A 24664-nucleotide genomic window follows, 5' to 3' on the forward strand; every position below is an offset into this window, starting at 1 on the left:
TGTAGCCTGTGATTAAGACCGATCACGTGAGTGGGAGTGAGAAACGCTTCCGATTGCGCAGCAGATATTTGAGAATGTCAAATTGTGAGACTATTGGAGTGTGTACTTACTTCGCAAAAAAGCAGAGCTCATGCCTTTCAAGCAACTTTTTTTCAAATCATCATTAGTCTCATCATGCAGCCTTACAATGTATTAAAAATCAAAACAGTTAGACCATTGTAGCCCACAGCCATTTGGCATAGCCAGATCAGGACCTAACATAAGGACAAGTCAGAGTATGCTATTCTGTTCTTCTGAAGTAAACTAGATTTTCTTCATATCATGCTTCTTTAGAGCTGTCTAAAATAAAGTATGGATTTGTTGTGAAGGTGTAGGCTATATTACATGGATTTATTCAACTTTTTAAAATGTGTGGAAGCCAGGAGATACTAAATGTGTATGTTAGTTAGTGATCAATTACATTGAAACTGGCAGTTATTTGCTTGACCGGCTGGCGAAATTTCGTGACTGCCACAGAACTAACTGAGACTGATTGTGGTCCTCCTGTGCTGATCTAGGATCAGGTCCCCTGTACCTTTTATCTTATTCATTATGATCTAAAATGCTGAAATGATCCTAGATCAGAACTCCTGCGCTTTGAATACCTGCCCTGGTTGTGCAATACTGAGGAACTCAGTCATTCTTAGATTTCCATCAACAACATTCGGCCAGTGATCTTTATGAATTTGACATGTTATCAGATGAATAGCCAAGTCACACTGTAGTTAATAGAGCATAAAAATATGACAATTGAACTCAAGGGTCCCACACCAAACATGGTTTCTGAACCACTGATCGCTTTAGAACTGCAAGACTGCCATGCTTTATATGCTTGGTGACGTAATGACCCATTTCTCTGTTCTTCAGGTGTTTTAAATGGGATCAAATGTGGGTTAGATGCTTACTGTAGGTAAATTAAGGGAAATGGTCTCGCTGCAGTGTACTTTATGAAAGTATGTCATGTAATGTTATCAAAATTACAGCATGGGGTACGTAGGGACTGGGGTGTGCTGTACCCGACTGGCTCTGAGCAGTTGTCTGAGCTAGATCAGATAAGCTAGAGCAGGAGAGTCGCTACAGTATAGAACTAATTTCTGGTGAGTACATCATGTGCTTTTCCTCCACTGGTCATGACTCTCACTCTCACACTCACTCACTCACACATACATACACCTGTCTGTTTGTGGGCATAGATCCATACCCAGTTGAACCCCCTTCCAACCCACCCTGCATTTTGAGTCCTGGATGAGAGGGTAGGCATGGAGAAAACGTCTGGTTAATGCCAGCCTCAGGCAGCTTCCAGCCTCAGGCAGCTTCCACCCAGGCAGCGCGGTAACATTTCTGCCCTGGGTTATGTAAACCCATCTCCCACCACTATAATCCAGCTTGTATAAGCACCCATTCACTAGACTTACATAAACCTGCTCTCTATCGTCTTCTCCTCCCCTCTTCTAGGCCACATCTGTAGTTCAAAAAATGGCACAAGTTTGTGGAACTTATCACTTAATATAGATGACGTGGGGACCCGTTTAGATGTTTCTATATATTTTTTTACATTGTTATTAGAAACCAGGCCAGGGAAGAACTTTTTTGAAGATTTGTTTGCCTGTCAAACATGATGCCATAAAAATGTGTCATTTCATAGAATTTGTGAAAACAGATGTCTTCTTTTGGAGATAAATAGTGTTATTGAAACACTTATTATTGAATTATTGAAACTAATGAAATGTTGATATTTTATTTGTTTAGACAATATTGTGTAACATAATGGTAGAAAATGATTGTTTTGATTAAAAAGGGAGCCACACAATACAATTGAAACACATGGGTATTATGTACAGTACCAGTCAAAAGTTTGGACACACCTACTCATTCAAGGGTTTTTATTTTTTACTATTTTCTACATTGTAGAATAATAGTGAAAACATCAACAATTAAATAATACATATGGAATCATGGAGTAACCAAAAAATTGTTATACAAATCAAAACATATTTTATATTTAAGATTCTTCAAAGTAGCCACCCTTGATGACAGCTTTGCACACTCTTGGCATTCTCTCAACCAGCTTTACCCGGAATGCTTTTCCAACAGTATTGAAAGAGTTCCACATATGCTGAGCACTTGTTGGCCGCTTTTCCTTCACTCTGCGGTCCAACTCATCCCAAACCATCTCAATTGGGTTGAGGTCAGGTGATTATGGAGGCCAGGTCATCTGATGCAGCACTCCATCACTCTCCTTCTTAGTCAAATAGCCCTTACACAGCCTGGAGGTGTGTTGGGTCATTGTCCTGTTGAAAAACAAATGATAGTCCCATTAAGCGCAAACCAGATTGGATGGCGTATCACTGTGGTAGCCATGCTGGCCAAGTGTGCCTTGAATTCTAAGTAAATCACTGACAGTGTCACCAGCAAGCACCCCAACACCATCACACCTCCTCCTCCATGCTTCACAATGGAACCACACATGCGGAGATCGCACAAAGATATGGTGGTTGGAACAAAAAATCTAAAATCTGGACTCATCAGACCAAAGGACTGATATATTTAGATTTGTTTAACATTTTTGTTGGTTACTACAGGATTCCATATGTGCTATTTCTTAGTTTTGATGTCTTCACTAGTATATATTAACAGTAAAAATAAAGAAAAACTCTTGAATGAGAAGGTATCCAAACTTTTGACATGGTACTGTAGATATATTATATGCTTCTCCTTTACCATCTACAATGCTCTTCTAACAAAAACACATTGACCCCCCTTTTCATTTTCCTTTCTCAACCATAGATGTGATCGAGCTGAGCTCCGGCGAGGACGACACCCTACAGGTCAGCAGCGAGTCCACCAATGAGGAGGAGGAGGAGCGGTCGGAGGAGCGGTCGGAGGAGGCCAGCGGCACCCACGTCAACGATGCTGTGAACCAACCGGACGCCCTGGGGCGTGTCTTGGTCAACCTGAACCACCCTGCTGAGGAGGTAGACCTGTTCCTCTCCCCTCAACTGGCCCGTGCCGTCAAACCTCACCAGGTATGGATTCCCTCAGTAGAATATCAAGTAGGCTTGGGCGGTATATCCCGTATACCAGGGTATTTGGAAATACCTGCAGTCAACTTGTGGAATGAGTTGGGGGATGAAGCAGATTGCGTTCTTATTTCACCTGTCACATTATTGTACAACTGGATAAAGCAGGAGCAGGTGTGTCCAGCTGTGTGTTGACAGGGGTCTCGTTTTATATTGAGTCAACAGTGTTTTTTTGCTTCAATAGAGTGATCAAGTATGTGCATCTATAGTTTTCCTTCACACAAAATACATTAGTGCAACACATTCAGCAGAAAATAGCTTTATTTTGATTCGATGACAAAATAAGTCTTTTTTGTAAAACGATGTATGGCCATCATATTTCTAATGTTTAGGCGTATCATAGGAAATGTATTCTCTATAGTTTTGCTTAAAGTTAATATTTAATTTTACTGGCGAAAAGTTTCTGGCTACACAGTGAAAAGCAGCTCCACATCAGTCAGAGCGTTGTCTGCTGATAGAATGCCTGTTCATGAATTCTCATCCCAGTTTAGAAGTGCAACTGAAGCACAAAGTTAGTCTGATGTCGAGCAGAAAGTACAATAAGAACCATTTTAGATCTGCATTTCCAAACGCAGCAAGATATTTATTTTTTCCCTTTGTGACAAACACAGAATTCTGCATTAACACGACCTCTAAGTTTAACTTGCTATCTAAGTATGTGACTAAACTAATAAGGTGACAGGCATCATATTGTGTTAGCTTTCTGCCATGTTTGAGAAGTCAAAGCCCTTTGGATGTTGTTTGCACAGCTGCAACTGCCATATTGATTTCCTAGTGTTTTTATCCTTTCCGTTCTCAGCTGTCTGCTCCTCCCCCCTCTTCTTCAAGCAGATCAGGCAGGCCTGTTGCCTTAGCAATTCCAGACTCCACACAGCTTGTAGACATGCTGCTGGAGCCTCCCAAGTTGCTCAACGGTCTAAGGCATTGCAGTGCTTGAGGCATCACTACAGATCTGGGTTCGATCCCAGGCTGTGTTGCAGCCGGCCGCGTCCGGGAGTCGTTAAGGGAGGGTTTTGCCGGCCAGCATGTCCTTGTCCCATCACGCTCTAGCGACTCCTGTGGCGGCCAGGCGCATGCACGCTGACACGGTCGCCAGTTGTACGGTGTTTCCTCCAACACATTGGTGAGGCTGGCTTCCGGGTTAACCGAGCAGTATGTCAAGAAGCTGTGTGGCTTGGCAGAGTCGTGTTTCAGAGGACGCATGGCTCTCGACCTTCGCCTCTCCCGAGTCCGTACGGGAGTTGCAGCGATGGGATAAGACTGTAACTACCAATTGCATATCACAAAATTGTGGAGAAAAAGGGGTAAAAAGTGTTTAAAAATGTAGATGTGCTGCTGGAGAGCCAGTACTGCATGCGTCAAAAATGTGTTCATTTGCACAAAGCAGTGGAGTAAAAGTAAGATACCTTCATAAATAATGACTCAAGTGAAAGTCATCCATTTTTATCAGCATATTGATTCCACTACACAAAGGGCTAATACTCTTGACCATTGCTACTCTAACTTCCGTGATGCAAACAAAGCCCTCCCCCGCCCTTCCTTTGGCAAATCCAACCATGACGCTATCTTGCTTGTCCCGGCTTATATGCAGAAACTCAAACAGGATGTACCAGTGACGAGAACCATTCAACGCTGGTCTGACTAATCGGAAGCCACGCTCCAAGATTGTTTTGATCACGAGGACTGGAATATGTTCCGATCAGCCTCAGAGGACAATATTGACCTATACGCTGAGTCGGTGAGTGTGTTTATAAATAAGTGCATTGGAGACGTCGTACCCACTGTGACCATTAAAACCTACCCTAACCAGAAACCGTGGATGGATGGCTGCATTCGTGTAAAACTGAAAGCGTGATCCACCGCATTTAACCATGGAAAGAGGTCTGGAGATATGGCTGAATATAAACAGTGTAGTTTTTCCCTCTGCAAGGCAATCAAACAAGCGAAATGCCTGTACAAGGACTAGGTGGAGTCGTAATTCAACGGCTCCGACACGAGACGTATGTGGCAGGGTCTACAGGATATCACGGACAAAAGTAAAACCGCCACGTCACGGACACCGATGTCATGCTTCCAGACAAATTAAACACCTTAGCCTGCTTTGAGGATAATAGAGTGTCACCGTCTCGGCTCGCTAACAAAGACTGCACCCCCTCTCTTTCTCAGTGGCTGACATGTTAACCCTCACAAGGCTGCTGGCCCAGACGGCATCCCTAGCCGTGTCCTCAGAGCATGCCCAGACCAGCTGGCTGGTGTGTTTACGGACATATTTTATCCCTCCCTATCCCAGTCTATTGTCCTCACATGCTTTAAGATGGCTACCATTGTTCCTGTACCCAAGAAGGCAAAGATAACTGAACTAAATGACAACCGTCCCGGAGCACTCACTTCTGTCATCATGAAGTGCTTTGAGAGGCTAGTCAAGGATCATATAACTGCCACCTTACCGGCCACCCTAGACCCACTTCAGCTTTCATACCGCCCCAACAGGTCCACAGATGACGCAATGGCCATCACACTGCACACTGCCCTGTCCCTTCTGGACAAAAATAATACCTATGTTAGAATGCTGTTCATTGACTACAGCTCAGCATTCAACACCATAGTACCCTCCAAGCTCATAATCAAGCTGGAGGCCCTGGGTCTCAACCCCTCCCTGTGCAACTGGGTCCTAGACTTTCTAACGGGCTACCCCCCAGGTGTTGAATGTAGGAAACAACTTCTCCACTTCGCTGACCCTCAACACTGGGGCCCCACAGGGGTGTGTGCTCAGCCCTCTCCTGTACTCCCTGTTCACCCACAACTGCGTGGCCAAGCACGCCTCCAACTCAATCATCGACACAAGAGTAGAGGGCTTGACAACCAACAATGACGAGACAGCCTACATTGAGGAGGTGAGGGCACTCTGAGTGTAGTGTCGGGAAAACAACCTCTCATTCAACGTCAACAAAACAAAGGAGATGATTGTGGACTTCTTGGGCGTTCACATCACAGACAAACTGAAGTGGTCCACCCACACAGACAGTGTGATGAAGAAGGAACAACAGCGCCTCTTCAACCTCAGGAGGCTGAAGACATTTGGCCTGTCACCCAAAACCCTAACTAACTTTTACAGTTGCACAATCAAGAGCATCCAGTCGGGCTGTATCACAGCCTGGTACAGCAACTGCACTGTCCCCAACCGCAAGGCTATCCAGAGGGTAGTGCGGTCTGCACAACGCATCACCGGGGGCAAACTACCCGCACTCCAGGACTCCTACAACGCCGGTTGTCACAGGAAGGCCAAAAATATAATCAAGGACAACAACCACTTGAGCCACTGCCTGTTCAAACCGCTATCATCCAGAAGTCGAGGTCAGTACAGGTGCATCAAATCTGGGACAGAGATAGAAGCTGTTTTTCAATCTCAAGGCCATCAGAGGCTGCTGCCTACATTGAGACCCAATCACTGGACACTTTAATAAATGGATCACTAGTCACTTTAAATAATGCCACTTTAATAATATTTACATATCTTATATTACTCATATCACATGTATATACTGTATTTTATACCATCTTGCACCTTGCCTATGCCGCTCAGCCATCGCTCATCCATATATTTATATGTACATATTTTCATTCACCCCTTTTAGATTTGTGTGCATTAGGTAGTTGGTGGGGAATTGTTAGATTACTTGTTAGATTTGTGTGCATTAGGTAGTTGGTGGGGAATTGTTCGATTACTTGTTAGATTTGTGTTTATTAGGTAGTTGGTGGGGAATTGTTAGATTACTTGTTAGATTTGTGTGTATTAGGTAGTTGGTGGGGAATTGTTAGATTGCTTGTTAGATTTGTGTGTAGTTACTGGTGGCTGTGTAATCTTTTCTCTCTTTACATGCTCTATTCTGTTTATACATACTGGACATAATGCAATGGGGATGTGTGAATCTGTTTTGTAATCTCTTGACTGAGGTAATTGCTGGGAATTGTTAGATATTACTCGTTAGATATTACTGCACCTTTGGAACTAGAAGCACAAGCATTTCGCTACACTCGCATTAACATCTACTAACCATGTGTATGTGACCAATAAGATTTGATTTTGAGTAAAATTCTACCTATAGCTCCGACCTATATATGCATAACTTTATGAGCTGGATTGCCTGTCTTTGCAATTTGTTTATTTACGTTTGTGCTCGTTAGCATATTAGGCTACCAGCCTCCATGGAAATGTGCAATTACTGTTAAATGAGCTAATTCTATTACCATCCTGGTAATATACTCCCAATGGACTTTTTTTGTGTGTTTTTTGGCACCCTCTTGTGTACTAAGCTGGTAATACTGTAATTCCCAGGGTGAGAGAAGGATGGTATGACGATATGCAAGTCGGGATACCGCCCAACCCTAATTTCAAGCCTATCAAACCATTTTCTCTTCATACATAATCAATCTACCAACCATGCTACCACTGACTCAATAGGGCCATGGATTCTCTTGTTAGCACAGTGAGTCTAGCAGTTATAGGGCTAATTTCCCAGATCCATATTAAGCCTAAAAAGCACTTTCAATGAAGATTTTCTGCCTCTGCCACACCCCACAGAGCCCATGGAGACAGCCATGGTATACAATGCAGTCAAACTAATATAACAATTAACAGACTTATCAATCTGCTAATGATCGCACTACTTCTGTCCCTCCCTCTCTTCCTCCTTTCTTTTCTCCCCCTCTCCCATCAGATCGGTGGGGTCCGGTTCCTGTATGATAACCTGGTGGAGTCTCTGGAGAGGTCTAAGCGCAGCAGTGGCTTCGGCTGTATCCTTGCCCACAGCATGGGCCTGGGCAAGACCTTGCAGGTCATCTCTTTTATAGACATCCTGCTTAAACACACACAGGCCCACACCGTGCTCGCCATCGTTCCTGTAAGTGGCTGTGTACTCTTTTCTCTCTTTACATGCTCTATTCTGTTTATACATACTGGACATAATGCAATGGGGATGTGTGAATCTGTTTTGTAATCTCTTGACTGAGGTAATTTTCTCTCTCTCTACCGCTCTCTCTCTCTCTCTACCGCTCTCTCTCTCCCTACCGCTCTCTCTCTCCCTACCGCTCTCTCTCTCTCTACCGCTCTCTCTCTCTCTACCGCTCTCTCTCTCCCTACCGAGCTCTCTCTCTCCCTACCGCTCTCTCTCTCTACCGCTCTCTCTCTCCCTACCGCTCTCTCTCTCCCTACCGAGCTCTCTCTCCCTACCGCTCTCTCTCTCCCTACCGAGCTCTCTCTCTCCCTACCGCTCTCTCTCTCCCTACCGCTCTCTCTCTCTCCCTACCGCTCTCTCTCTCCCTACCGCTCTCTCTCTCTCTCCCTACTGCTCTCTCTCTCTCCCTACCGCGCTCTCTCTCTCCCTACCGCGCTCTCTCTATCCCTACCGCGCTCTCTCTATCCCTACCGCGCTCTCTCTATCCCTACCGCGCTCACTCTCCCTACCGCTCTCTCTCTCTACCGCTCTCTCTCTCTACCTCGCGCTCTCTCTCTCTACCTTGCTCTCTCTCGCACTCTCTCTGTGTTTTCTCTTCTTCTCGCTCTCTACCTCTGAACCTTTTTCTCTCTCTCTCTACCCCTCTCTCACTACCCCTCTCTCTCTCACTCTCTACCCTTCTCGCTACAGGTCAACACGTTACAGAACTGGCTGGCTGAGTTTAACCTCTGGGTCCCTTCCTCTGAGGCGTTACCCGCAGACATCAACCCCGCACACTTCTCCCCGCGCATCTTCAAGGTCCACATCCTGAATGACGAGCACAAGTAAGTTTCCCGTCCTCTCTGGGAACAGGGATATCCCACTACCTCCAATTTCAAAGCTGGAGCCTTTTAGCCATGATCATGGTTTGTGTTTGTGAGTGACTAGAAGCTCTGCTTATATGACACAACTGCCAGGGATCTGTCTCTAAAAATAAATGCATATACAAACATGACTCATCTATCGCCCAGGTGTGTAACTACATGAAGTACGTAAGGCATTTAATGTACATCAACTATTAAGACCTTTAGCAAGAAGGTTTGATTAAGATGTACTGCAAGTCGTCTTTATGTATATACACTGGGGCGGCAGGTAGCCTAGTGGTTAGAGCGTTGAGTCAGTAACCCGAAAGGCTGCTAGATTTGAATCCCTGAGCTGACAAGGTAAAAATGTCATTCTACCCCTGAACCATGCAGTTAACCCACTGTTCCTAGGCCGTCATTGTAAAGAAGAATTTGTTCTTAACTGACTTGCTTAGTTAAATAAAAATAAATAAATAAGTCTCTAAATGCCTGTGCTATTATGTGTGGAACATTGTCCCTTATGTGCTATCTTTCTTTCTTTTTCTTCGCTCTCTTTTCTCATCTCTTTTTCTCTCTCTCTTTCTGCTCTCTTTCAGAACCACGGCCAGCAGAGCGAAGGTGATCTCTGACTGGTCGCTGGATGGCGGCGTGCTCCTGATGGGATATGAGATGTACCGCCTGTTGTCCCTGAAGAAGAGCTTTGTGGCGGGCCGGAAAAATAAGTCCAAGAAGCTCCAAGGACCAGTGGTCATTGACCTGGACGAAGAGAACCTGCAGCAGGAGCTCCTCAAAGGTCAGTAGGTCAAAAAGGTCACCTCCGAGTGAGGTTGACACCTGTCATTTGACACTGATGTCAGTCATGGCCTGAGCTTTTCAGAGTTTTCAAACCAGCAGCTTATGGCAGTTTTTCTTTCATCAAACCAAGGTCATTTTTACATTTGGATTTTGAGAGATCCTAATGTTTAACCCTTTGTTAGAACCCATGTTAGATAACATTTTGTTAGACATTTGTCATGTGCACCAGGATGTGTGTACGAGTGCATGGGTTTCCAGTCACGACATCAATTTAGTATTTCATCATGAGTGACTCCGATAACATGAGTCACTTAGATCAATGGAACGTAAAGTAAATGCTTTGATCAGTCCTACATACACATCTTACCGTCATGGCTTTTTAATTTAACCTTCATTTAACTAGGCAATCTGGGACTGGTTGGACTTCCATTCTTCCTGAAATAGCTCTAACTTGACATTCCTCTACTCTCCTGAAGACATAGAGAAGGCCCTGTCTCGCCCAGGCCCGGACGTGGTGATCTGTGACGAGGGCCACCGCATTAAGAACTGCCACGCCAGCACCTCGCAGGCCCTGAAGAATATCCGTACCCGGAGACGTGTGGTCCTCACGGGATACCCCCTGCAGAACAACCTGATAGAGTACTGGTGCATGGTGGACTTTGTCAGGCCTGATTTCCTGGGCACCAGGCAGGAGTTCAGTAACATGTTTGAGAGGCCCATTCTGAACGGGCAGTGTGTGGACAGTACGCCTCAGGACGTCCGGTTGATGAGATACCGAAGTCATGTCCTCCATAGCCTGCTGGAGGGCTTCGTCCAGAGGTGAGAATGAGAGCTGGTTATAACCCACATGAACTGTATTCTTTATACTTTATAGGCAAGTTTCCCCCTCTCCGATTAAACCTTAAGATGACTTTATTAGTCAATTGCACACAAGGTCCAGACGAAATTTGACTTCTGCTTTTACCAAGCCCCTCCGTAAACACACATGCAGGGTTTTTGGAGAGGTGCAGTGCTACCACACTAGTCGCCTGTGGAGCTGCTGTTGTGGGGGGTTAAGTGCCTTGCTCAAGGACACAACGGCAGGCAAAGACATGTAGGATTTTGATAACAGCAACCCTCTGATTGCCAGCTCATTACCTGCCAGATTTTTCCTTTCGGACCCGGAATTTGAACTGGCAACCCTCCAGTTACAGGCTCACCTCCATAACCGCTAGCCTACCTGCCACCCCAGTCTATTCCTGGACTAAAAAGTACTTTCAATGGATATTCTAGATGAAGTCTGATAATGGTTGTGTTTGTTCATGAATGTAGAAGAGATCTATATGGCATAAAAATGTGTGGTCTAGCTCTGGTTGTGCTTGTGTTTGTTCCCAGGCGTGGCCATAACGTGCTGAGAGACCAGCTCCCCTCCAAGGACGAGCATGTGATCATGGTGCGCCTGTCGCCCCTGCAGAGGGCCCTCTACACAGAGTTTATGAACCGCTTCAGAGAGGCAGGCAACAGCGGCTGGCTCAGCCTCAACCCACTCAAGGCCTTCTGTGTTTGCTGCAAGGTGTGCATGTCTGTCTGTGTCTGTTCTGTCATACACAGGAGTGAAATAAATGTCTGAAGGACAATCGGAAAGTATTCAGATCCCTCAACTTTTTCCACATTTTGTTACGTTACAGCACTATTCTTCAAATGGTTGAAATAAATACAGATCCTCATCAATCTACACACAATATCCTATAATTACAAAGAAAAAAATGTTTTTTAGAAATGTTTGCAAATTTATTACAAATAAAAAATATACTTTATTTACATAACTATTAAGACTCTTTGTTATGAGACTCGAAATTGAGCTCCGGTGCATCCTGTTTCCGTTGACCATCCTTGAGATGTTTCTACAACTTGATTGGAGTCCACCTGTGGTAAATTCACTTGATTGGACATGATTTGGAAAGGCACAAACCTGTCTATATAAGGTCCTACAGTTGACCAGTGCATGTCAGAGCAAAAAAACAAGCCATGAGGTTGAAGGAATTGTCCATAGAGCTCAGAGACAGGATTGTGTCAAGGCACAGATCTGGGGAAGGGTACCAAGAACATTCCTGCAGCATTGAAGGTCCCCAAGGATACAGTGGCCTCCATCATTCTTAAATGGAAGAAGTTTGGAACCACCAAGACTCTTCCTAGAGTTGGCCGCCCGGCCAAACTGAGCAATTGGGAGAAGCGCCTTGGTCAGGGAGGTGACCAAGAACCCAATGGTCACTCTGACAGAGCTCCAGAGTTTCTCTGTGGACATGAGAGAACCTTCCAGAAGGACAACTATCTCTGCAGCACTCCACCAATTAGGACTTCATGGTAGAGTGGCCAGACAGAAGCCACTCCTCAGTAAAACCAGCCTTGATGAAAACCTGCTCCAGAGCGCTCAGGACCTCAGACTGGGGCGAATGACAGTGACTCTAAGCACACAGCCAAGACAACGCAGAAGTGGCTTCGGGACAAGTCTCTGAATGTCCTTGAGTGGCCCAGCCAGAGCCCGGACATGAACCTGATCGAACATCTCTGGAGAAACCTTGAAATAGCTGTGCAGTGATGCTCTCCATTTAACCTGACAGAGCATGAGAGGATCTGCAGAGAAAAATGGGAGAAACTCCCCAAATACAGGTGTGCCAAGCTTGTAGCGTCATACCAAAGAAGACTCAAGGCTGTAATCGCTGCAAAAGGTGCTTCAACAAAGTACTGAGCAAGGGTCTGAATACTTACGGAAAATGTAATATTTCAGTTTGAAATTATGTGGTATTATAACAATATTAGGATGACGTCTGAAGGAAATGTGGGCATGTACATGGCGTTTGATGTACAGCGCATTGGGAAAGTATTCAGGCCACATTTTGTCATGTAAAAAAAATGTTACGTTACAGCCTTATTCTAAAATGGATTAAATTGTTTTTCTCCCCCTCATCAATCTAGTGTGTTGATTGATGAGGGGGAGAAAAAACTATTTAATCCATTTTAGAATAAGGCTGTAACGTAGCAATGTGGGAAAATTCAAGTGGTCTGAATACTTTCCCAATGCCCTGTATGTCACATGATGTGTACTACATGTCCCAGACGTCATCCTAATGTTGGAATAATGTCTTCCTCTACCAGATCTGGAACCACCCAGACGTGCTGTACGAGGCGCTGCAGAAGGAGAATCTGGCCAATGAGCAGGACCTGGACCTGGATGACATTACCAACGGCCACGCCCGCTGCCCAGCCCCCTACCAGAAGGGCAAGACCCCGGAGGACCCCAACAGCATCGGAGGGCTGAGTCTAAACGCTCTGCAGGAGAAGGCCAACCAGGTCATCACCTACGAATGGGTACGCAGCCACACTTCACTACCATGTTTGTTGTTTTTCCATTCAGTTTAAGTGGCAGGGGGTTGAGTCATCATGGATTTATGACGGTTGGAAAACAACTTGAGGGTCGCTCATTTAGAACGGATTCTGTCGTAGGTTTCAGTAAAAACAGGTTATTACCCTAAACTGTGCACTACAATTACACTACTGTTCTGTTACCTCATCTCCTCTCTCAGGCGAAGGAGATCATGTCTGACTATAAACCCGGGCTCTTGGAGAACTCTGCTAAGATGGTCCTGCTGTTCCACCTGATCGACGAGAGTGTGAGGAAGGGAGACAAGATCCTGGTGTTCAGGTAGGCACAGAAACAGAACCTCAGTTGTTTTACTGTTTTGATCTTACATTTCCGTTCCTTTAAAACAACTGTTGCTATGCAACATATTCCACGAAGACTAAGGCCGAAGCACAGACTGACCAACTTCTCAAATGGTTAAATTAGTTTCACTGTAATTTCCAAGCACCCCTCCTCACCGTATCCCTCCCTCCACTATTTCTCATGTAGTCAGAGTTTGTCCACCCTGTCAGTCATCGAGGAGTTCCTGGCCAAGAGGCCCATACTGGCGGGCAGCGCCAGAGAGGGCTATAATCAAAACTGGGTCCGCAACCACAACTACTACAGTAAGTTTCCCCGTTTCCATGACAACCACCACTGTCACCATGTCTCTGTGACTCCATTTGTCCAGTGGTGTCTTTTACTGAAGCTATACAAATGTATTCAGCCTCCCCAATCCCATGGTGCCACTTTTCCTGTTGATTTACATTGACTATCGCCACCTGCTGGGGATATTGATATCTCACCATCATTCTGTGTATGAAGCCCTTGGGTAAAAACTGGTTGTTCCTGTGTTGGAGAAAGGGATTGACTTTCTTTTTATGGTTTGTCTCTTTAGGACTGGATGGGAGCACATCTGCTTCAGAGAGAGAGAGGCTCATCAACCAGTTCAACGACCCGTCCAACACCTCCGCCTTGATCTTTCTGTTGTCCACCAGGTAAAAGACCTTCACAGGAACACACTGGTATAAATAATTATAATTTGTTTGTAATCATACTTATGTATAGTCACACTAGTAACCACACTAGTTACAAACACAAACCCTCATTCACACATGCACAGTCCTCTATTTATATATACACACACACACACACACACACACACACACACACACACACACACACACACACACAAACCCTCATTCACACACGTGCACATACACATCAGGTCAGTGACGTGTGCTTCTTCCCATCCTCAGGGCTGGCTGTCTGGGGGTGAACCTGATCGGGGCTAACCGTGTGGTGGTGTTCGATGCCTCCTGGAACCCCTGTCACGACGCCCAGGCCGTATGTCGGGTGTACCGCTACGGCCAGAAGAAACCCTGCCATATATACCGCCTCGTCTGTGACTTCACCTTGGAGAAGAAGATCTACGACCGACAGATCTCCAAGCAGGGCATGTCCGGTGAGGAACCAGTGAACCAAACAAACACAGAATAGAATGGATACTGACTTCATACAGACTACACCTCTGCTTCCTCCAGCCATGTCTACTAGGTCTACTATTACATGGTCATCTGCTACCAATATCTTAAATCTACTCTTACTATAAGCCAACCCTGTTAAGGGCACTTCAGCCGGCCCAGTCCACTTCACTAGGACAACAGTGTGTGTGTGCTGCGAAGTGCAGCAGTCCTGTGATCTGTCAGACTCCTCTCAGGCTACGTGCACTCCAAGTGCACTTTGACATAGTTTGCCATTGTTAGGCTCAGTTGGTAGAGCATAGCGCTTGCAACAGCAGGGTTGTGGGTTTGATTTAGAGCGCCTTAAAACCTGTTATGGATCCCTTCGTGCGCCAATCCCTTTAGCGGGATCGATTTGACAACATCCAGTGAAATTGCAGAGCGCCAAAGTCAAACTACAGGAATATCAATATTCAAGATAACCGAAAATATAAGTGTAATACATCAAAATAAAGCTTTATTTCTTGTTAATCCAGCCGCAGTGTCATATTTCAAAAATGCTTTACGGCAAAAGCAGACCATGCAATTATCTGAGGACAGCGCCCCACATACAAACACATGAAAATAATTTTCAACCAGGCAGGTGGCGACACAAAAGTCAGAAATAACGATATAATAAATGCCTTACCTTTGAAGATCTTCTTCTGTTGGCACTCCAAAATGTCCCAGAAACATCACAAATGGTCCTTTTGTTCGATAATGTCCTTCTTTATATCCCCAAAATGTACATTTATTTGGCGTGTTTGATTCAGAAATACACTGTTTCTAACTCGCCCAACATGACTACAAAGTATCTAATAAGTTACCTGTAAACTTGGTCCAAACATTTCAAACAACGTTCCTAATCCAACCTAAGGTACCCTAAAACGTAAATAATCGATACAATTTAAGACGGGATAAACTGTTTCCAATACCAGATAAAAACAACTTGAAGCGCGTTCCAGTTCACGCGCACCACACAGTAGAATCCATCTGGAGTGACACTCACAAAGAACAGCCGTACTTCTTCATTTCTCAAAATAAAAACATCAACCGATTTCTAAAGACTGTTGACATCTAGTGGAAGCCATGGGAACTGCAACCAGGTTCCTATTAAATAGGGCTTTCAATAGAAAATAAACAGGAAATATTATGACCTAAAAATAAAAAAATGGATGGTTTGTCCTTGGAGTTTCACCTGCCAAATCAGTTGTGTTATACTCATAGACATTATTTTCTATCCAAATCTACCAATTATATGCATATCCTAGCTTCTGGGCCTGAGTAACAGGCAGTTTACTTTGGCACGTTTTTCATCCGGACGTGAAAATACTGCCCCCTATCCCTAAGATGTTTTAAGAGCGTCTGCTAAATGACTAAAATGTAAAAATGTAAATGTAACACATGTCGGTCAGCTATGCTGTATACACAGAAAAGGAAGGCCCACACTCTTATAATTGAATTGAATAATAAAATAGACATGGCCAGGGTATGCTGTATGCCATGTTTCATGTCACACGCAGAGACCTTTTCATGCAGCTGTTGATGGCCCTAGACATGAGGTGGGCAACTCCAGTCCTCGAAGGGCCTGATTGGTGTCACACGTTTTCTCCATCCCTATGAAATGCAGCTGATTAATCAAATTGCATTCTAAACTGAAGATCATGATTAGGTGATTATTGGAGTCAGGTGTGTTAGCTGGGGCTGGGGCAAAACTGTGACACCAATCAGGCCGTCGAGGACTGGAATTGCCCACCCCTACCCTAGACATAGTGTTACCCCCTTTCTTGACTCCATCCCTCCTTTCTGAAGACCGAGTGGTGGATGACCTGAACCCGGTGCTGTCGTTCACGCGAAGGGAGGTGGAGTCTCTGCTGCACTTCGTGGAAGAGGAGCCTGACGTGTCACAGGTGCAACTACAGCCCCACCAAGAGATAGAGGCGGGCATCAGACAGGCCTGCCAGCTCTACCCTCACCTTGTCACCAAGGTAATACACCTATATACACATCTATAAACACACACACATCACAGGCCTGCCAGCTCTACCCTCACCTCGTCACCAAGGTAATACACCTATATACACATCTATAAACACACACTACATCACAGGCCTGCCAGCTCTACCCTCACCTCGTCACCAAGGTATATACAGTTGAAGTCAGAAGTTTACATACACCTTAGCCAAATACATTTAAACTCAGTTTTTCACCATTCCTGACATTTAATCCTAGTAAAAATTCCCAGTCTTAGCTCAGTTAGGATCACCACTTTATTTTAAGTATGTGAAAATTCAGAATAATAGTACAGAATTATTTATTTCAGCTTTAATTTCTTTCATCACATTCCCAGTGGGTCAGAAGTTTACATACACTCATTTAGTATTTGGTAGCATTGCCTTTAAAATGTTAAACTTGGGTCAAACTTTTCGGTAGCCTTCCACAAGCTTCCCACAATAAGTTGGCCTCCTTTGCTCACACATGCTTTTTCAGTTCTGCCCATACATTTTCTATAGGATTGAAATCGGGGCTTTGTGATGGCCACTCCAATACCTTGACTTTGTTGTCCTTAAGCCATTTTGCCACAACTTTGGAAGTATGCTTGGGATCATTGTCCATTTGGAAGACCCATTTGCGACCAAGCTCCTGACTGATGTCTTGATATGTTGCTTCAATATATTCACATAATTTTGAAGTGCACCAGTCCCTCCTGCAGCAAAGCACCCCCACAACATGATGCTGCCGCCCCTGTGCTTCACGGTTGGGATAGTGTTCTTCGGCTTGCAAGCCTCCCCCTTTTCCTCCAAACATAACGACAGTCATTATGTCCAAACAGTTCTATTTTTGTTTCATCAGACCAGAGGACATTTCTCCAAAAAGTACCATCTTTTTCCCCATGTGCAGTTGCAAACCATAGTCTGGCTTTTTTATGGCGGTTTTGGAGCAGTGGCTTCTTCCTTGCTGAGCAGCCTCTCAGTTTATGTCGATATAGGACTCGTTTTACTGTGGATATAGATACTTTTGTACCTGTTTCCTCCAGCATCTTCACAAGGTCCTTTGCTGTTGTTCTGTGATTGATTTGCACTTTTCGCACCAAAGTACGTTCATCTTTAGGAGACATAACGCTTCTCCTTCCTGAGCGATAGGACGGCTGCGTGGTCCCATGGTGTATATACTTGCGTACTATTGTTTGTACAGATGAACATGGTACCTTCAGGGGTTTGGAAATTGCTCCCAAGGATGAACCTGACTTGTGGAGGTCTACAACAACAAAAAACACAACAAAAAAAAAAACATTCTGAGGTCTTGGCTGATTTCTTTTAATTTTCCCATGATGTCAAGCAAATAGGCACTGAGTTTGAAGGTAGGCCTTGAAATACATCCACAGGTACACCTCCAATTGACTCAAATGATGTCAATTAGCCTATCAGAAGCTTCTAAAGTCATGACATCTTTTTCTGGAATTTTCCAAGCTGTTTAAAGACACAGTCAACTTAGTGTATGTAAACTTCTGACCAACTGGAATTGTGATACAGTGAATTATAATTGAAATAATCTGTCTGTAAACAATTGTTGGAAAAATTACTTATGTCATGCACAAAGTAGTTGTCCTAACTGACTTGCCAAAACTATAGTTTGTTAACAAGACATTTCTGGAGTGGTTGATAAACTAGTTTTAATGACTCCAACTTAAGTGGATGTAAACTTCCAACTTCAACTGTATATATATGCACACCATACTGTTTTATACACTCTACCCAAACCTGATCACCAAGGTTAGAACCAAACTAGATATACATATCTATATACACACATCTATACTGTCTAATCATAAGTTGATACTTATCCACATGATACATACATCTAGCTCGCTGAATCATGGACAGACTCTGTCTCAACCCATCATTTCCACATTGAACTCTCACTCTCATCAAAATGCTACTTTATTAACACTTATATCCAGAATTATAACCTACATGATGGCATATTATACTTAGAGCAATTTCACTTAAACTACTCTCCATGTTTGTCTCTCCAGCAACCCTTTCACCACGAGTCTCTCCTGATGGAGCGACAGGAGATGAAACTCACCAAAGCGGAGAAGAAGGCCGCCAAGAAGAGCTACGAGGATGAGAAGCGTGCGTCGGTGCCCTACACGCGCCCCTCTTATGCCCACTATTACCCCGCCAGCGACCAGAGCCTCACAAATATCCCTGCCTTCAGCCAGCGCAACTGGTGAGATTTTCCCCTGGTCCCCAAAGATGTACACGTTTTCTCAGTAACAATACTACAGTTGCATACAGTCAATCAAATGTATTTTGTATAGCCCTTTTTACATCAGATACCCAGATTAGCAAACAATGCAGAACTAAAGTGTCTAGAAAAACTCCCTAAAAGAAGAAACCCAGAACAACAGGTCCAGGAGAAGGTTGCACTCCTGGCATGGTTCCATGAAGAACTAGAGAGAGATGCCTAATGTGACACCAAGTTTTGAATTCCAAAGTTTGAACTGTTGATAAAATCTTTAACCCTCCACTCTATTCGGACTGTCAGTACCCCACCCTGTCATCTTTCCTCTCCCTTACCCCCCTTCAGGCGCCCACCCCCCCGACAAGATGAGAAGCCGGTGGCCAGTGTCTGCCCAGTTCAGTCGACTCCAATTCCCACGATGCCTCTCCAGGCGTCTCACAGCTCTGCCCCCACAGCAGACACCGAGTCCAGCTCAGGCTTTCCCGTCAACTACCTGCAAAAGGCGGGCGTATTCGTCCAGAAGATCGTCACCACCACAGATATCGTGATACCTGAAACCAACAGTTCAACTGATGTTAAGGCCAGAATCAGTGCAGGAGAGAGCATCCACGTCATCAGAGGAACGAAAGGGACCTATATCAGGACTTGTGATGGGAGGATATTTGCCATCCGCACTGCAAGCAAGCCCAAGGCAGGGGAAGAGAACTCAGCTGCTGCACCCAAAGGTAGCAATACCAACTCAACCTTTAGTCAGTATCGTTTTTACTCATTTGGTACATATGGATCTGTTTTTATCCAGTGCTGATGGTTTCGTTTAGTCTAGAGAAGTATCTGACCCGTCTGTCTTACCTTCCCTATCTCAGACACCCAGAAGGTATCGGAGGAGGCCTCCGCCAATGGTTGTGTGACTCGCCTGCTCTCCCCCGACAGCCCCGAAATCCTGAGTGAACTCCAGAGGTACGAGGCTGCAACCAGAACCAAGGCCCAGCATCAGCAGAGCTCCAAGGCTTTGTCTGCAGGTGCAGCGGCTCCACAGGAGAAGGCGCCGGCAGAGAGCAACAATGGCAGCAGCATGACTAGCCATGCCAAGCCCTGGAGCGATGCCTCTGCCCCGGCCAAGCCCAGCACAGATGCCATTGCTGCCCTGGACCTGAGGGGCACCAAGCGCAAGGCCTCCACCCCGTCCAACATCGAATGGGCCATCAAAAAGCAGCCGGCCCCTAGCAAGCGCACCTCGGCCCAGTTGCCCCCCCAGGCTTTTCCCTTCGCGGCGGGCTATGACCTCCCACCCATGGGCCTCAACCCAGCCATGCTGGGCTCCATGGGGCACCCCATATTCATGGAGGCCGGCTTGCCCTACTTCCAGTCGCACAGCCAGCAGGGTGACCACCGTCTCATGTTCCCCATGACTCCCGACCCCTTCGGCTTGGGGGGCGGCACCCTACCTAGATCCTCCTCCACCATCACCTCCTCGGCTGCCCCTGACTCGGCCTCCCTAGCTCCCTTCATGCTGGGTGCTGGTATGGCTGGCATGCTGCCCCCAGGTTTTCCCATGTCCTACGGCCAGTCCCTGTGCATGTATCCTAACTTGCTGCACCCCGGGGAGCTACCGGCCGCCACCCCAGGCCCCGCTGGCTCCAGCTTCTTCTCCCACTTCCCCTCCTCCTCTGGCCTGATAGGGACAGGGCTGGGTCGCTCTGATGCCCACGGCTCGGCAGAGAACGCCGGTGGAAGCAGCTCAGACAGCAACAACGACGATGAAGATGATGATGATGATGTCATTGAGGTGATGGGAAAATGAGAGCCTCCAACCGTAGGAAAGAGGCATGTGGGTTGTAGGGGACAGTTAGTAGAGTTGCTGGGGCTAGGAAAGCTGAAGAGAAAGGGAAGGGACAACCAAGCCCACCACCTCCACTAGACCTATTCCCCATCCTAAATGCAACATGCACACCTTTCAGAAAACGAGAATCTGTGTTGGAATATAACAGACTGGACAAAGCACCAAATCCTTATGCTGAATATCTTATTTAAACATTTAAAAAAAGGCAAATCTAAACTTATGTGATGAAGAAAAATGAACTTGGGGCTTCCAAAATGTTGTCCTGTACTGGCTTTTGCAAATCACTGAAGCAAGAGACTGCTGGGTTTGGACCTGCAAATCACTTCTTTGTCTTCTATTAAAAAAACAAATTCCCAGCGGTTGATGACAGACTAGGTTAATAACTAACTGACAATAGATTTTATATACGTAGTTGGTAGTAATTATTGTATGGCGCAAAATATCAGTTACATGATATTGTTCTTCATTGTCATTATATGCTACTGAATATTATTTTATATAGTAGTCGTGCTCTAAACATGTCACAACTGTTTTCAAAATCGATTTGATTTGCCCTTGAATTTACTGCGTTTTGTTTTTCAGAAAATTGACTACTTGAGACTCAATTCAAAGAAACAATTAGGCTCTTTGTTGGGTGAAAAATTAAGTCAAAAACCTTAAACTCAAAGAATGTATGCTTATTTATGACTTTAATGCAGACCTTGGGGACAGGCATCACACTTGTAAAGATCTGATTTCGATTTTTGATATGTCATCTATATTTTTCAAATGTACACATCGTCTACAGGCGACGATGTAAAAACTGTGATCTTGCTAAACTCCAACTGTCCGAAGGGAGCTGAATTGAAAATGCCTTGCCTCTGTCTCTCTGAATGTTACCTAGTGGGAGTAGAGAAACAGCGAGACGGGCAGTCCTAGGACCTGGATCTCACCCATAGTCTTACTGTAGCTTTGCTAAGTGATGCAAATATAACCCATGAACCCTCTGGTGGTCAGGTGGGTCACCAGTCTACTTCTCTGTCTGTTTCTGCATTGTGTACCCAAGGGTTCTAGAGTAGAGAACTTCTGTCATAATGACTCACTCTGCCTTGTGGATAGCATGAACACTCATTTTCAGTTCCTTTTTCTCATCTTTGGCGTATGTGATTTCAACTGAAAAACAAACAGGATTCAAGAGATCATTGTCAAACCAAAATCATTTGAGAGGAGTCAAAAATAGCTGTGCCAAAAAAAGTACAACAAGTACAACAATGATCCTCTCCAGAGAGGAGATCTCTCCAGAGACATCTGAAGCAACCAAACGTCACCGTCAACTGCTATTGGCCTAGAGAAGAGGGTTTCTTTCCCTAATTTGGTCACAGTTTTGTCATTATAGACTTAGTGAGCTCATTGTAAAGATGATGCTGGCTTAAGACTTCACTGTGTAGCAAAGTACCGGGACATTGATTTAGAGAGGGGGGAGGTCTGTGACCTGGTTCTGTTTAATAAACAACAGAACTTTTCATTTCTGTTACTGCTGACTCTTATTACCCCCCACATTACATACGTTGGCCGCCTACTGTCTCATGCCGCATTTACGTGCTAGTCGGAACTAGGAAGCTCGGGAATGTCCAACTTGCTAACTGGTTGAACGCGGCATGTGTATAACTACAACCAATTAGGAAGTCGGGAAATGTCTGACTTTCCGACTAGCATGTGAACGCAGCAACTACCCAACACTTTGGGAAGAGGGAAGCCAAGTCCCTAGCCTTGAGTCTCTTCAGCAAGAGCTTTAAACTCCAGTTATTGAGTTTATTATGAGACCCTTACATCATCAGACTTGTTCATCTTTTCATACCATACTTAAGGTGTTAATTGACCTGTTATTTCTATTGTTTTTATGTACCACTTTTATTTATGACAGTGCATATTTATTGATTCCTTTTTTTGTTCTGTTTTTGTAAGGGAAATGTTTTATGTTCGTTTACTAGAACACGTTGATTCTTGTTACATGACTTGAGAAATGCTATATACGTCTGAATAGACGTCTGACCCATAAGTGTGTGAATTTCAGGACCAACCAGTCAAGGTGGTCGAACCACTCATTAGCAGATAGAAAATGTAATCCAGTGCTTTTGTTTAGTTTTTATTTATGTTCATATCATCCAGATGTTCATGTGAATCGATCTATCCTAATTGCAAATGAAAGGTAGTTCTCTCAGTATTCATTCATCTTAAGTTGTTGAACCAACTATTTTTTTCCCATAGATTTCTACATGAATTTAAGTATTTATTTATAAATCAATTCAGTCGGCGACCAACTGACTCTCTTAATTCCAGTTATTAAAGTCAAGCTGCTATCTTGAGGAGAATGGCTAGAAGAGCCTGTATGTAGTTAGTGAATGGACATGTAACAATGGATGGCTTTTAGATAAAGAACATTTAGTTTCTAAATAAAATAAAATAATGTTTTGAATGGAATTTAAATGTCATTTACTTTGATAACAGTTACTCTAATGACACAGATTCTCAAGCACTAGTTGAACATAAGTAACTCTTTCACTAAACTGATGTCCTTTTCAACTTGGGGGAATAGACACTGTGTCTGAAACTGAGCATATAGTCTAGAGACGTCCATCAGATGACATTACCTAAAATCAGATGAAGAGGGCAAGATTGAGTATAGCTCACTCAATCTCCTGTCCTAGACGACAATCCATAGCAACAGGTTCAAACAAAACTGATATCGTTACACAGAGACTGGTGTACTGTTCTGTATTTAGAATGAATTCATAGTTGTCTATTGCATGCTTTTAGTGTTTGTATTAGCTTTGGTGACATGAGCTGTCTGCAAGCCGATGATTGCATGCTTTTAGTGTTTGTATTAGCTTTGGTGACATGAGCTGTCTGCAAGCCGATGATTGCATGCTTTTAGTGTTTGTATTAGCTTTGGTGACATGAGCTGTCTGCAAGCCGATGATTGCATGTTTTTAGTGTTTGTATTAGCTTTGGTGACATGAGCTGTCTGCAAGCCGATGATTGCATGTTTTAGTGTTTGTATTAGCTTTGGTGACATGAGCTGTCTGCAAGCCGATGATTGCATGCTTTTAGTGTTTGTATTAGCTTTGGTGACATGAGCTGTCTGCAAGCCGATGATTGCATGCTTTTAGTGTTTGTATTAGCTTTGGTGACATGAGCTGTCTGCAAGCCGATGATTGCATGCTTTTAGTGTTTGTATTAGCTTTGGTGACATGAGCTGTCTGCAAGCCGATGATTGCATGTTTTTAGTGTTTGTATTAGCTTTGGTGACATGAGCTGTCTGCAAGCCGATGATTGCATGCTTTTAGTGTTTGTATTAGCTTTGGTGACATGAGCTGTCTGCAAGCCGATGATTGCATGCTTTTAGTGTTTGTATTAGCTTTGGTGACATGAGCTGTCTGCAAGCCGATGATTGCATGCTTTTAGTGTTTGTATTAGCTTTGGTGACATGAGCTGTCTGCAAGCCGATGATTGCATGCTTTTAGTGTTTGTATTAGCTTTGGTGACATGAGCTGTCTGCAAGCCGATGATTGCATGTTTTTAGTGTTTGTATTAGCTTTGGTGACATGAGCTGTCTGCAAGCCGATGATTGCATGCTTTTAGTGTTTGTATTAGCTTTGGTGACATGAGCTGTCTGCAAGCCGATGATTGCATGCATGTTTTTAGTGTTTGTATTAGCTTTGGTGACATGAGCTGTCTGCAAGCCGATGATTGCATGTTTTTAGTGTTTGTATTAGCTTTGGTGACATGAGCTGTCTGCAAGCCGATGATTGCATGCTTTTTAGTGTTTGTATTAGCTTTGGTGACATGAGCTGTCTGCAAGCCGATGATTGCATGTTTTTAGTGTTTGTATTAGCTTTGGTGACATGAGCTGTCTGCAAGCCGATGATTGCATGTTTTTAGTGTTTGTATTAGCTTTGGTGACATGAGCTGTCTGCAAGCCGATGATTGCATGCTTTTAGTGTT

General features: G+C 44.4%; 1 protein-coding gene across 2 annotated transcripts in view; it reads left to right on the forward strand.

The window, feature by feature from the left end:
* Positions 1 to 24352, forward strand: part of LOC112221550 (helicase ARIP4) — a 75658-nt gene extending 51306 nt beyond the window's left edge. For both annotated transcript variants that reach the window (XM_042303943.1, XM_042303944.1), the window contains 15 exons: positions 2827 to 3065; positions 7838 to 8020; positions 8765 to 8898; positions 9513 to 9709; positions 10188 to 10530; positions 11086 to 11263; positions 12847 to 13059; positions 13275 to 13393; positions 13601 to 13716; positions 13989 to 14088; positions 14350 to 14555; positions 16405 to 16580; positions 18629 to 18825; positions 19186 to 19565; positions 19704 to 24352. In XM_042303943.1, the coding sequence (XP_042159877.1) occupies positions 2827 to 3065; positions 7838 to 8020; positions 8765 to 8898; positions 9513 to 9709; positions 10188 to 10530; positions 11086 to 11263; positions 12847 to 13059; positions 13275 to 13393; positions 13601 to 13716; positions 13989 to 14088; positions 14350 to 14555; positions 16405 to 16580; positions 18629 to 18825; positions 19186 to 19565; positions 19704 to 20641 (3719 nt within the window). In that variant the 3' untranslated portion in view covers positions 20642 to 24352. The remainder of the gene's footprint in view (positions 1 to 2826; positions 3066 to 7837; positions 8021 to 8764; positions 8899 to 9512; positions 9710 to 10187; positions 10531 to 11085; positions 11264 to 12846; positions 13060 to 13274; positions 13394 to 13600; positions 13717 to 13988; positions 14089 to 14349; positions 14556 to 16404; positions 16581 to 18628; positions 18826 to 19185; positions 19566 to 19703) is intronic.
* The last annotated feature ends 312 nt before the right edge of the window (positions 24353 to 24664 follow it).

This window comes from Oncorhynchus tshawytscha, linkage group LG22 (assembly GCF_018296145.1).
Source record: "Oncorhynchus tshawytscha isolate Ot180627B linkage group LG22, Otsh_v2.0, whole genome shotgun sequence".
NCBI lineage: Eukaryota > Metazoa > Chordata > Actinopteri > Salmoniformes > Salmonidae > Oncorhynchus > Oncorhynchus tshawytscha.